This window comes from Cyprinus carpio, unplaced genomic scaffold (genome assembly GCF_018340385.1).
Source record: "Cyprinus carpio isolate SPL01 unplaced genomic scaffold, ASM1834038v1 S000006753, whole genome shotgun sequence".
Lineage (NCBI taxonomy): Eukaryota > Metazoa > Chordata > Actinopteri > Cypriniformes > Cyprinidae > Cyprinus > Cyprinus carpio.
This window is the reverse complement of record NW_024879352.1, coordinates 174,604-188,912: the sequence shown is the minus strand read 5'-3', so window position 1 is coordinate 188,912 and position 14,309 is coordinate 174,604. Positions and strand designations below refer to the sequence as shown.

The 14,309-nt window shown below is 36.2% G+C and overlaps 1 protein-coding gene across 1 annotated transcript; it reads left to right on the top strand.

Annotated features, from left to right (window-relative positions):
* The first annotated feature begins 598 nt into the window (after nucleotides 1–598).
* Nucleotides 599–13,296, top strand: LOC122144704 (transmembrane protein 165-like). The gene is given in 7 exon segments (XM_042755848.1): nucleotides 599–655; nucleotides 9,590–9,827; nucleotides 11,086–11,261; nucleotides 11,377–11,421; nucleotides 11,423–11,560; nucleotides 11,847–11,952; nucleotides 12,053–13,296. Coding segments are annotated over 7 exon segments (837 nt in total). The 3' UTR covers nucleotides 12,130–13,296.
* The last annotated feature ends 1,013 nt before the right edge of the window (nucleotides 13,297–14,309 follow it).

Here is a 14,309-nt window from a genome sequence, read left to right as displayed (position 1 = left end):
AAGGTAGGCAACTACATTTGGTTTGAAACTTGCTTCGTATGCATGTGTGTATCTATGTAGGAAATTTAGATGTAGCCGTGGTTTCACTGTCACGTGACTTGCGGCATTAGTTAGGGAATGGCTTCCCTGCCATTCACAACTCCTCTCCCGTGGCCTCATGGGATAGTAAAGTGTCCATCGAATGTTCACTTCAGAATCTTGCTAGAAGTTGTAAGTTATCCAGAGAAACTGAACTGTTTTATGAATACTATGACATACTACTCATGTCACATAATGTTTTTTGCCTATATGGACACAGACATATTTATACACAGGGATTGTTTTATTTGAGCTTAATTTTTAGTTTGGGATGGAATATTTGTTTATCCAAAACCATTGGAAGATTTGAAACAATCAAACCAATTTAATTTGGTGACAGAAAAGCCTCAGAAATACACACTTCAGCTTTAAAAACATTCAAAACTCCTTTTAAGTTTTCAAATTCTGACCTGACTCTGTGTAAGTTAAAAACATACATTTTCTTCTCTTTATTTTTTGGTATTTAAATAGTAGCTAACCCACAATATAATAATTGAATACTTTATTTATTACATACCACATGTCAATGGGCCTGGCCAAGGTGTGCCAGTTTCCTGCTCTGTCCATCAGCGTTGGGGTACTGGAAAAGAAAACATGGAAAAGCCATGGAAAAAGAACCTGCAGCCATCCAGACAATAGAGTGCGAAAGCAATATAATCAACAGAATCAAACGCGTGAACACTTTGAAACATAAATGCACACAATTATACCCGCCATGTTTATGGCTTATCCCAGCGGTTTGCATTTTGAAATGTCATTAAGAGAAATTGTTTTAACATATCTAACTTTCTTCTGAAGATCACGATTCAAGACTATGTGAATGGTCAAGCGTTTCTTAGGAGTGCACATGTGCATGCTGGGGTTAGGGTATCTTTAAGGTGGGTTAGGGTACCCACCTTCAATCGATATATCGATATGATATTAATATAGGCTTATAGAGGAGGAGGAGGTAAAGAGACAGACAATGTCCAGTAGAAGAATCAGTGCATACGAGTTCCCCATATTATACACTACTGATTCCAGAATATATATATATATATATATATATTATATCTATATAATATTATATATATATATATATTATATATAATATATATATATATAATTGTTCTTTTTATGACTCACAAAATAAACATATGCAGCAAAAAATACTCACGTTATTATTTAGTTATAATCATTATGATATGATTATGCATTTCCATCTTATGACCCTACAGATGACATGCGGTTTGGCAAACGAATGGATGGATGGATGGATGGATGGATGGATAAATTTCCATTGTGAGAGAACAATGAAAAATAAATCCAAGGTATTGTGAGAAATGGGGTTAGTGTGTGTTTGGGGAACACAAAGCGGAAGATGCAAAGGAGGCCATTGAAAAATAGGTGTAGAAGCCGCATGGATGAATGGGCAGGGGGATAAAAGGATGGAAAGAGGAGGGGAATGACAATAAGGGAGGCTAATGAGGGTCCAGCACTGGGGACAGTGAGGAAGAGTCGGGAGGGGGCAGAAACACTGCACAACATCCTCAGATAGGAAACCTGCCTTTTCTATGAGTAATCCTGGAGTCAAATACTTTAGAGGCTCTGGTTTACTCTCTTTCACACACTTTCTTTTATTGACTGAACACATATGGTATAGTTAATGGCTCAAGTGAGGAATGAGGCTTCCTTCCATTGGCAGACAAACTGTACAAGCAAACAGACAAACGCATACTGTCCTAGTCTGGTTATTGTGTTACTTTCCTGTTTATAAATCCGAATCCCGTTAATGGTAAGATAATGAGTGGAATGTTAACTTCAAAAACATTTGAAATCCACAAGGCCACAGGCCGAGTTAACCGTAGGTAATCACAACCGTGCTGATATAGAGCCATATTGCACGTCTACGAGTGTGATATTGCTTTCATACAACAGTTTGAAGGCACAAGTGTGTAAATAAAAAACAACAGAGTGCCATTAAAAAAATCCTCAAGTGCATAAGTACTTCCTTCCGCCATAGATTCAAATCTTCAGTCGACACGTTTTTTTAATGTATTTTTCAGCTATAGTAGATATTAATATTTAAGAAATAACATCTATTAAAGAGGTATTATTTTTACTACTAATCAGAAACCCCATTAAGAGTAATATATATATAATATAATATATATATATATATATATATATATATATAATATATATATATAATATATATAGATATTATATATCTATTGTATACTGAATTACAATAATTAGACACACAAACATACATACATACATATATATTGTGGCACAATTTAGCCCACTCTTTCCTATAGACATGTACAGACTATTATGAGTCAATGCAAAACATCCTCAAACCGTTATCCAGTGAACCAATGAATTTTCTGTAAGAATACTGACAAAATATATTTTGCCTGCTGCCCCCCTGTGTTGATAGGTAGAACTGCAAATGGCGGTTTTGAAACTACATTTTAAAGATGTCTACAATGAAGGTTTGAATGGGCTCCGATTCATCTTCAAATGAATCGTATATATCTGTTTATATTCCAACTCAAAAGGTTTCCCCTAATGAGTGCTGAGTCCGGCTTCAGATCACTGCTAGTGCTTAATATACACACACACACGCTGGACATTTTACAACATAGATTTTAGAAACATGGTACCATGTAATGTTTTTGCTATCAGTGGCGCTGTGATAGCTGTTTATCCACGTTTGTACAGTATGACACCAGTGAGGAATAAAGTCAGCGAAAAGCTCATTTTAATTAAACATTCATATTCATACTCGTAGCTGCAGGATTTTGTAGAGATTTTGTATATAGAGAGACATGCAGAAGTGTTTCTTTTTGGGTTTTATATGGCACATATTACCTGACCATGAAGCGGATTAATCAAGCAGCAAATTAATGTGAGTGGAACCTAAAATACCTACTATTTGTTTCACTCGGTATCTTTACACGACAACCTGATAGCAATTATTTTTTTTGTTAGCGGCTGTGTTTATCACATAGCCTGTTTCTCTCTGTAAGTTTTCAATGAAACTGGCCTCTCAAGAACTATGTGCATGGTTCCAAGCGTTCTTAGAGAGTGCACATGTGCATGCTGGGGTTAGGTATCTTAAGGTGGGGTTAGGGTACCACCTTCAATCGATATATCGATATGTATTAATATGAGGCTTATAGAGGAGGGAGGAGTAAGAGACAGACAAATTTCCAGTAGAAGAATCAGTGCATACGAGTTACCCTATATAGACACTATGTTCCCGATGTATATATAAATATATATATATATATCTATATATATATACTATTATATATATATATAGATATTATATTATATAGATATTATATAATTTAAATTGTTATTTTATGAATCACAAATAAACATATGCAGCAACAAATACTCACGTTTTTAGTTAAATCATATGATATGATTATGCTTCAATATTATTGGACCTACAGATGGGGACATGCGGCCCGTTGCAAACGACCTGGATGGATGGATGTATGGATGGTGGATGGATAAATTTCCATGTGGAGAGAACAAATGAAAAATAAATCCAAGGTATTGTGAGAAAATGGGGTTAGTGTGTGTTTGGGGAACACAAAGCGGACGAGCAAAGGAGGCCATGAAAAATAGGATGTAGAAGCCGCATGGTAGGAATGGGCAGGGGGCTAAAGGGATGGAAAGAGGAGGGAATGACAATAAGGGAGGTTATAGGGGTCCAGCACTGGGGAAGGGAGGACGAGTCGGGGGGGGCAGGAAACAATGAACACAATATTAGATAGGAAACCGCTTTCTATGAGGCATCCATGGAGTCAAATACTTTAGGGCGTGTTTACATCTTTCACCACACCTCTTTTATTGACTGAACACAATGGTATAGTGAATGGTCAATTTGAGGAATGAGGCTTCATTTCCATTGGCAGGACAACGTCCAAGCAAACAGACAAACGATACTGGTGCCTAGTCTGGTTATTGTGTTACTTCCTGTAAAATCAGACAAATCCCGTATAATGGTAAGATAATGGTGGAATTAACGTCAAAAACATTTGAAAGCCACAAGGGGCCACAGCCGAAGTACCGTAGGTAATCACAACCGTGCTGATATAGAGACATTATTGCACGCTACGGGTGATATGCTTTCATACAAACAGTTTGAAGTGTGTAAATTTACAAAAACAACAGGTACCATTAAAAAAATCCTCAATGTGCAGAGAGTACTTCCTCCGCCATAGATTAAAATCTCAAGTAGACAGTTTTTTTTAAATGTATTTTTAAGTAAGTATATATATTACTCTTTAAGAAATAACATCATTAAAGAGTTATTATTTTTACTACTAATCAGAACCCCATATTAAGAGTAATATAGCTAATAATTATAGATATATATATATATATTATATATTATATAAGATTATATATAATATTTATATATATATATATATGTATACTGAAATTCAATACTTAGACACACAAACATACATACATACATATATCTTGTGGCAACAAATTAGCCCACTCTTTCCTATAGACATGTAAAGACTATTTGAGGTCAATGCAAAACATCCTCAAACCAGTTATTCCAGTGAACCCATGAATTTCTGTAAGAATACTGACAACATATATTGTGCCTGCCTGCCCCCTGTGGTGATAGGTAGAACTGCAAAATGGCGTTTTGAAACTACATTTTAAAGATGTCACAATGAAGTTGTGAATGGGCTCCGATTCATCTTAAATGAATCGTATATAATATGTTTATATTCCAACTCAAAAGGTTTCCCCAATGAGTGCTGAGTCCGGCTTCAGATCAATGGCTAGTGACTTATAATACACACGCTGGACATTTAACAAATAGTTTAGAAAATGGTACGATGTAATGTTTTGCTATCAGTGCGTTGTGATAGCTATTTATCACGTTCTGTACAGTATGACACAGTGAGAATAAATTCAGCGAAAGTCATTTTAATTTTAAACATTTCATATATACTCGTCGCTGCAGATTTGTAGAGATTTTGTATATAGAGCGACATGCAGAAGTGTTTCTTTGTGGGTTTATATGGCACACATATTACACTGACCATGAAGCGGAGGTATACAATAGCAGCCAATTATGTGAGTAGAGTGGAACACTAAATCACCTACGATTTTGTTTTGCACTCGGTATCTTTACAACGACAACATACTAGCAATTTTCTTTGTTGTTAGCGCTGTGTGTTTTAAAAATAGCTGTTTTTCTCTGTAAGTTTTTCAATTGAAACTGCCTCGCTCGTCTACGAGACACCACGTGTGTTAGGATTTTAATACGATATGGAAAAACTAAAAGAAAGACATCAAGCGCCCTCTAACTGGCAGCGCCGGTTTGACGTTTTTCATCAGGTTACGGGATAGGAATCGGGATTAAGTGGACTCTGTGTAGACCTCAGATATCATATTTTAAAAAAAATAATATCCTTAAATTATATCTAGCGCTTTTTCTGGTGCACTTCAAAGCGCCTTAACATAGAAAGGGGTAATCTTCCTCAACCACAACAAGTGTGCTCTGCAGATCCACCCGGATGAATGCGCACCACAGAACCAGTTGATTGAGCATGTCAAGACCATAGACGTGTATAAAAAACAGACTCAAGGCGATTAGGCAGGAAAAATTTTTCTGATGTTTTGTCTGTAGGTTGGTTTCTATCATTTTCTACGCGGTGTCTGTCATGTGGAATGGGCTCCTCCTCTACTTTTCTCATTACGTTGTGTCGTTCATGAATGAGGCTCTCCCTGATTGGCTTAATTGACGTGCTTTAGTGTCTGACTGGCAGACCAAGAGCTGCTTGGAAAAGGTACTATAATAATGTTTTTTCCCTACCCACTTCATCTGTCTTTTTTCAAACAATGGCAACCAGTTTGTTACTAATAGTTAAAACCGTGCTCAATATAGTGTTACCAACTCAGAAAGATTCTCGAATTCTCTGCTATATATACATTTTTGTTGTTTAAGAAGATCCTGTATTTTTTTTTTTTTTTAACTTTACATTTTAATATCTTTTCATGCTTTATTTGTTGCATATGCTTTACATTTACCTTTCAATAAAATATTCACACGGTTAATTATGTGTGCTTTTGAGAGTTACATCTCTCTCCATTCTGCTTTTACAAGTGATATATGGGTCCATTCCCATATGCATTTGGCTTGGGTTACTACTGTATGTCCTACTTGGCCTAACTGTCCTGTCTATAAATGCCTCTCTGCCACAGTCAGGTTAGTACAGTTTCCTAGATCTGACCTGCCATCATTTTATCATATTTTTGTTCTAAAATGCACTCCAATCCAAATTGAAACCAAAAGATAGTTCAGTACTTATCAGCCCAAATGTATCTCGACGTTTCCCCACTGAATTTGAACTAACTGTTTGTGGTAGTATTGTCTCTGAAGTGCCAGGGTCTCTCTTTAATCAAGCTCACGTGGCATCAGGTGAGCGACTGTACTCTGTCTTTTCATCTGGGCAGCGCTCCTCCTCCGAGAGCCCGGTCACCCATTCTCACTGCTGGGCCAAGATGGAGCACGATGACAGTTCTCAGGCTAGAAAGAAAGCTGCTGCGTTTTTCTTCAGAAAAAAAGTTTAAATTTTAAGACTATCACGTCTTCCTTATTACTGTATATTTAGAACCTAATATCTTATAAAAACTAATATTGCCGAATCCTCCTTGTTCACCTCTATCTCCAGGATAGGGTAAAGTAGAGACCCTGGTACCCAGCCAAGAGATGCTGTGTGGGGGCTGGTTTATGGTCTCTTGTCCACATTAACTGGCTCTATGAGCTTCCTGATTTATGTGGCCATGCGTGTGTGTTTGTCCCTGTGATTATTAAGCTATTTTATATGGAAATAAGACTCAAATGAATTAAATTTAATTATTCAACTAAACAATAAAAACATAGATAATCTTAAATGTCTTTCTTTTTAAATGGGACCAGCTGACACATTGATCATAGCATGTTCAATAAGGAACAGGGCAAGGAGTGAAGACACACGACACGGACTCAAACTCAGAAGGTGATCCGACTACAGCTACTTGCTAAAGATGTAATGTGGGGTGTCAGCAAACTGTACTTAAAAAGGAAGTGGCTCTTACGACATAGTTAGCTATCTAAAGCCAACTTCCTCAGCGTCTAGAATTAAGACTTGTTAAAACAAAACAGAATCAATCTGAGAGAAATATATTTCTGCCTGTTTCCTGCAATTGATCACCTGGTTACAGTTGGTTGTTTTTTATTTGTTTGTTTGGTTTACTTTATTGCACTTGCATATGTACAAGGATATAGGACAAGCCATAAGAAAATACAAAACAGAGAGAAAGGTTAACAAATATAAAATTTCAATGATTTAAACAGTAGTGCTAATAATGATTAAAACAAAATGGGCATTGTTACAAGTAATTCAAGATTTTACACGTGGTTATGAATTAGTTCTGCCTTCGTTTCAATAATCTTGAGGACAGTATTGCAAACCAGTGTATAGAAGGTGTTTATATACCCACCATTGTTCAGACAATTTTTCCTTTAGAGAAAAATAGACTTTTATTTACTTTTTACATTATATGGGAATAACGTCTATCAATATTTGAACTTCGTGTAAACAAGATGGGAATTTGCACTTTTAAGCAAAACCATATCTACTACCATTTAAAATCAGCTTCTAATAATTACATTTCAGAAATGTGTAACAAAGAGAAGGAAAACTCATGTCTATAAATTATTCTTTGAGCTGAGAGTCTAGTCTGTAATCTCATCCTTCCCTTTCGCGTTGCCACTCTACCTACCTGAAGGCGGTTCTTTAACACACGTCATTGGGAAGCACGTTTTCGACCAATAGTCTATCTCAGTTAAGTGACGTATGTCTCACGGTACACGTTTATGTCCCAGGTGACCAATCGCGATCAGTTTTCAACCGATAAGTTTGTCTTAGCCTTGGTATTGGTCTCTCCGGGAAGATGGGCTACGGTGGTCCTAGCTGGATCATAACGACGCTACGTTAATGTATATAAATTAGCGATTTTATTAGCTTGATTTGCAAAGTATTACCACGGCAGAAGTCATATAAAGGCAGCCCTTAAAAATGCTTCTTCGGGCCGGCGAGCGGCATGGCGGTGGCCGGTTTATATGCTCATCTATTCTGCGAACGTCGTGTTTGTTTTCAGCCGGAGTTACAGCAACTCAAGAAGAGAAATAAAATCATTCACGAGGAGCAGCCCCGCCGAGGGGTTCGTATGGGACATTTATCTTCTTGCTAGATAACATAACAAAACATAAATTTGTCAAAGAGGACTTTGGTAGGCTGGTGGCATTCAAGGGAAACTGGTTTGAGTAATAGATTTGTCCACTTATTAAACGGATGAATGTAAATTTTGACAAGCAAGGGTCATTCAGGAGATTCTGATGTCGAGATCATCGACATTTTTATAATTTGGTATTATATTTTTATGTGAAGAATTAACCTATTCTTCACAAACATAAGCGGGACCTTTTTATTGGTCAGTGACACATTGTGAAGACACATTAAGCTTTGACTCTGAGGGGTTTGAGAGCAGATCAAAATGAAAAACCCACGTGCATCGGTTTGTATTAAGTGTTTTTGTAGTCTATGTTGCTGCTTTTCTTAAGTTTTAACATGTTAAAGTTGATCGTCTAAGTCAGTGGTTCTCCAGCAGGGCCTCAGCAGAATTCCCACGGGGGGGCCCAATAGGTCTGGAAATTATTTATATTAGTTTTAATAAACAATCAACTTAACTGATTGAACATTTTCATATTTTCAGTTTATTGTTTGTAATCGGGGGGGGCCTTGGAATAAAAAAAGGTTGAGAACTACAATGAAAAGTACAGTAGTATCATATTGACATTCATTCACAGCACACATATATGAAATAAAAATAGAGTAAGTTTGAAAGGTTAACTTGCTGGACTGAATTTATTGGTTTACCTGAAGCATTTGGGAAACTGATAGAAAGTTGAACATTCATAACATTCTTGTTAAATTCTTTACATTTCTATATTTAACTCTACAATATATTTCTTCAGGCAAGCTGTTTGGATGAATAAGCATCGTACTACTGCAGTAGTTGACAAAATCTCAGGAACTGCTCTTCTGAACAGTTCAGTTTTCCCAACATTAAAGGGGTCATGAACTGAGAAATCTAAATTCCCTTGATCTTGTGATGTATAAAAGGTCATTGTACTTAAAAAAAAAAAAACAGGACAGAAAATAGCCTATTCTAAATTGTTTTTTTTTTTATGTAAAAATCTTGATAGCATTATAAGTGGACCATAGAGAACAGTACAGAATAATAAAAAAGCCAGTTCATGATCCCTTTAATCCTTGCTTTATAGTATAAAAAATACATAAATTCTTATATTAAAATGCTGAACTTGTATCTGTAATTGTTTGTAAATGTTTATATTGCTCCATGTTTTGAATAAATGTGTTGTCTTTTGTAACATCTGAATTGATGTAACTGTATCTGAATCATAATTTCTGTCCAGCTGCAGAAGGCAACCGTTGTAGTCGGTCACGCACCCGGCCCGGCAGTGCGAGTCGATGAACCCAATAAGGGAAACCTGGGCTTTATTCATGCCTTTGTGGCAGCCCTCTCAGTCATCATTGTCTCTGAACTGGGAGACAAGACATTCTTCATTGCAGCCATCATGGCTATGCGCTACAAGCGCCTCACTGTTTTGGTGGGTGCCATGTTGGCTTTGGGACTCATGACGTGTCTGTCAGGTAGGTTGTCTCACATCTCATCTTATTTTTTAAGTCTTTTTGTGTGGTTTGTATTTTTTACCTCACATCTCATCTCTTTCACTTTTCACCAGTATTTATAGCATTAAAAAGTAGCTAGATTTAAACAAAATCAAGACACTCCTCTTTTAAAACCGGGATATTGTCCTGTCCCACCTTAGAGTTAAAATTATAATAATTTTCCTGTCCCACCTTAGAGTCATGTTTTTCCCTCTCCCTATCTTCCAAACCGTGACAAACGCCAGTCTCCCTTCTCTGCAGAATGTGATACATCCGCTCGACCAATCACAGCACACCATTCCACATATTGTAAACAGTAGTGGCAGTGCTTTGAATACACCTGGCATCCTAGTTTTCCTTCCTCTTTACTACTAGTTTTAACGTGAAATAAACATGAATGAACATCACATGCCTCATGTAATCGCTCAATCAGCGTTTAAACAGACTGTAATGCAGCATTTCATTTACCTCAGGAAGTCATCTGTGTCCATAGCTCATTAGTGCGATATAAATGAAGTGCAGAGAAGAGCAATTCGCGAAATATTAAGACTATTATATTTTACTTTACCTGTTAGTGATGTCTTAATTATATTGTTTAAATAAATCTGTTATGAAACAATTTGTGAGAGGCATTGTGTAAATTGATATATTTCAACAACAAATAGAATTTTTATAATTTAGAAGTTAATTTAAAAACTGCATTATGTGCAATTTAACATGTTATAGTTGAGTTTAGCTAAATAGTAATTACATTTAAGTTTGGGCTCTGTTGTTAACGGTAACCTAGGCCTAATGTAAAAGGGCTCACTGTAGTTTAGAGCGTATGCCATTACACCCTTAGTTTTTTTATAATAAAAAACTCTGAAAAAATCAAAATCTGGATTTGAATTTTTAATGTTATTATAACTAAAGATGCTATATGAAAGTTTGAAACAGAAATAGTGGTTTTCATCTTGCCACTTTCTTGGTAAAGAAAACACATAATACACTCAAATTAATCAAAACGGATTTATAGTGTTTTGGAACCAAACTCTTCATTTGCATCCATCCAAAACAATATCATCATTGTCACAATATCATCTTCTAATGACAGGCCTCTTTACCACTGTCTTATATAATTATAAGGGTTATATTTTAGTTTATAATTCAGTGCTTAGAACACATGTTTATCTACCATGTGTTATTTATAAAATCATTTGAAAGCATGAATGACCTAATTTTCTGTCTGTCTTCTCTTTAGTCCTGTTTGGTTATGCCACCACCATTATCCCACGGATCTACACCTACTACATATCGACAGCGCTGTTTGCCATATTTGGTTTGAGGATGCTGAGGGAGGGACTGAGGATGAGTCCCGATGAAGGGCAAGAGGAGCTGGAGGAGGTCCAGGCTGAGATAAAGAAAAAGGATGAGGAGGTAAAAGCTTTCTAACTCAAGTGTGTTTGTTTACAGGTGTGGCTAAATAACATCCCCTGCATAATTGAAGCATCTTATCTGACCTTTGATTGGTTTTTTTCCTCTCCTCTCGCAGCTTCAGCGCTATAAGCTAGCCAATGGAGCACCTGACGTGGAAGCCAGGGACGGCGACCATATCACCTCAGAGGAAGTGGCACAGCGTGATCTCACCTATATTCATTCAGGCACTCACCCTCACCTTCCTCGCAGAGTGGGGCGACCGCTCTCAGCTTGCCACTATTGTGCTGGCTGCAAGAGAGGTATGTACACAGGATCCAAATTAGACCTTATATAATTAAAAAAAAAAAAAAAAAATATATATATATATATATATATTATATATATATTATATATATATATATATATGTCTTATATATATATATAATATATATATAATATGATTTTAAATATATTTTATTCTTAATTAAGTCTTATTCTACGTTATAAGTAATTAACTTAAAATAATCCAGCACTCCATATTGCTCATTATTAGCAGCTAGCTTTAGTGTTGTTAACTGTTAATAACTGGTTGGGTTTGTGCTGCAGGATCCATTTGGAGTAGCAGTTGGAGGAACACTGGGACACTGTCTGTGCACAGGCCTGGCTGTTATCGGCGGAAGGATGGTGGCTCAGAAGATCTCCGTTAGAACCGGTGAGTCATTTAGTGCAGTACATTATGCTCTGTTGGTTTGCATAAGCACTGACCTATAGCCAGATTTATTTAATGATGTTTCCTGTTGCTTTCTCTACAGTTACAATCATTGGTGGAATCGTTTTCCTTGCCTTTGCGTTCTCCGCCCTCTTTATCAAGCCCGATTCTGGATTCTGATGGAAGAATTGACTCTTGGTTTCATTTTGTATATATACAACCCAGACCAAGTGGAACAGAGAGAGACTGCACAAAGACTGCAGATGGCTTGTTTATATGTTTGAGTGAATCTCTTTTGTGTAAGTAAAGTATGACTGAATGAATGAAAGAAAAATCATTTACTGCTCATGTCTTAATGAGCATTTCATTTTTTTTTTTTTTTTTGCTTAATCCCTCCTTGTTTTTGTCTTTCTTTACTTTCAAACGGACACTGTTCTATTTTTAGATGATCGTTATATTTCTCCTGACTGTATGCCGCCTAACAATTTACTTTCCTGTAAATTCCTGGCATATAGTAACATTTTAAAATAACAAATCATGAATCTTGTTTCCTTATTGTTTTACCCATTTGAGCAGTGTGCTATGGGTAAATGCTGGCCTGGTTCCATTCTGCTTAATTCAAGTTCAAGCTTACTTGACTATAACGGCTCTAAAACTAAAACCAGATGAAGCACTGTCACTCTTCTCTACGACTGTCTACCCACTGCACAGCAGTAAATCTATTCACATCTCAGGAGTATTTAGTGGGCAAGAGCCTTAGCAATATAACACTCCCAGTTCCCTCATCAAATTGAATGCTGAATTATAGAACCTGCCTGTTGTCTAAACTGCCTGTTCATGGTTTGTCCTTTATTCATACCATATTACAAAGGCTTGAAATGTAGTATGAAATAATGTCAGATCTGATTGCATCATCACATGTGGCCTTTAAACCCAGTCCCAGTATTTATTAGTCATCATTGTGTGCTCATAAATGCATTTGTGCTTCTGCGTCACTGGTCATAAAGTGTTAAGGACAGTCATGCTTTCACAAGCTCCCCTGAAAGAAGCACACAGCATACATTTGCTCTCTCATTGTCTAGGAAGACTATAATTTCTTAAGTCTGCCCTTTTCTTCTGAATGGCTTTTATTTATTCTACTATGGAGCAGAGATACTGATATTTTGTCATGGTTGAAGAATTTGTTCTATTGAGGAGATTTGGTACTTGTGTGTGTGTGTTTTATTAGTATATATATAACATTTTCAGGGTGACTGTCAATATTTGACAGGGGTTAAACTTTGGAAGATATAGAAGAACTGGAAAAATATTATTCCTGTAAATATTGAATAAAAAGGTCAGTCTCAAGTCTGTCAGATGTGGTTATTTTTTCACAATACGGAAACAATATTAAATCAAGGAGCAGATGTAATAACTCTACACTGTTATGAAGCACAATTTCAAAGATGTTAACATGAATATCCAAAAACGTTATGAGGCCATGAGTCACGCACTGCATTAGATGCAAAAGATCAAACCACTGCATCTCCAAACAAAAGACACCTCAGCTTTCCTCAGAACTAACCTCACTTTCTTTTAGCCAATTTTTATTATTATTATTTTTAACCAACTGGTCTCAAGGTAATTTTTCACAGCCATTAAGTTAATTCAGGTGTCCTAGAGGAATAATCGCCGGTATAGTTCAACACATTAACGTGTGAACGTGTTCCACAGAGTCTGACAACCAGAGCGTACTGTATCACGATTTGTCTTACTTTCGAATAAAATTCCTATGCTTTATATTTTGAAACTTAAGAAACATTGTAAATATTTTGATTAACATGTGTGCTTGTGCTATATTTAAATAAATACCGCTCGTCATAGATACATATATACATTTTTAATGAGGCGAAAACATTCTACTTTTTGGGGCCACTGTAAATCTTTATTATAGATAATTCAGAGAATTTTCTCTGGTCCATACATTATTTTTTATGTTGTTTTTATACAACGGTTCAATAAACAAGAAGTTAAGGTGCGTTCATGCACAAGATCCCAATTTGTAAAAAGGTTCACGTCCTCGTAGAACACGTAATTACTTGTGAACCGGGGATTTTCTCATCTCATTCTAGTAATTGCTTTCTGAAAGTATAAATATTTAATATTAATATTAAAAAGACAGCAGTTTCGCCAAACATTGTTGTGTCCCATTTTGCTAAAGGGGCTATTACCACTGATCTATAATAGAGAACATTATAAACATCAGTTGCTATTACCCACCTTATTCCAGTAGAATATCTACTCCTTTTCAGCACAACACCCTTAATACAAGCAAGGGACTGAAGAGTAAACACTAGAGACATACTTCATTTATACCCTTG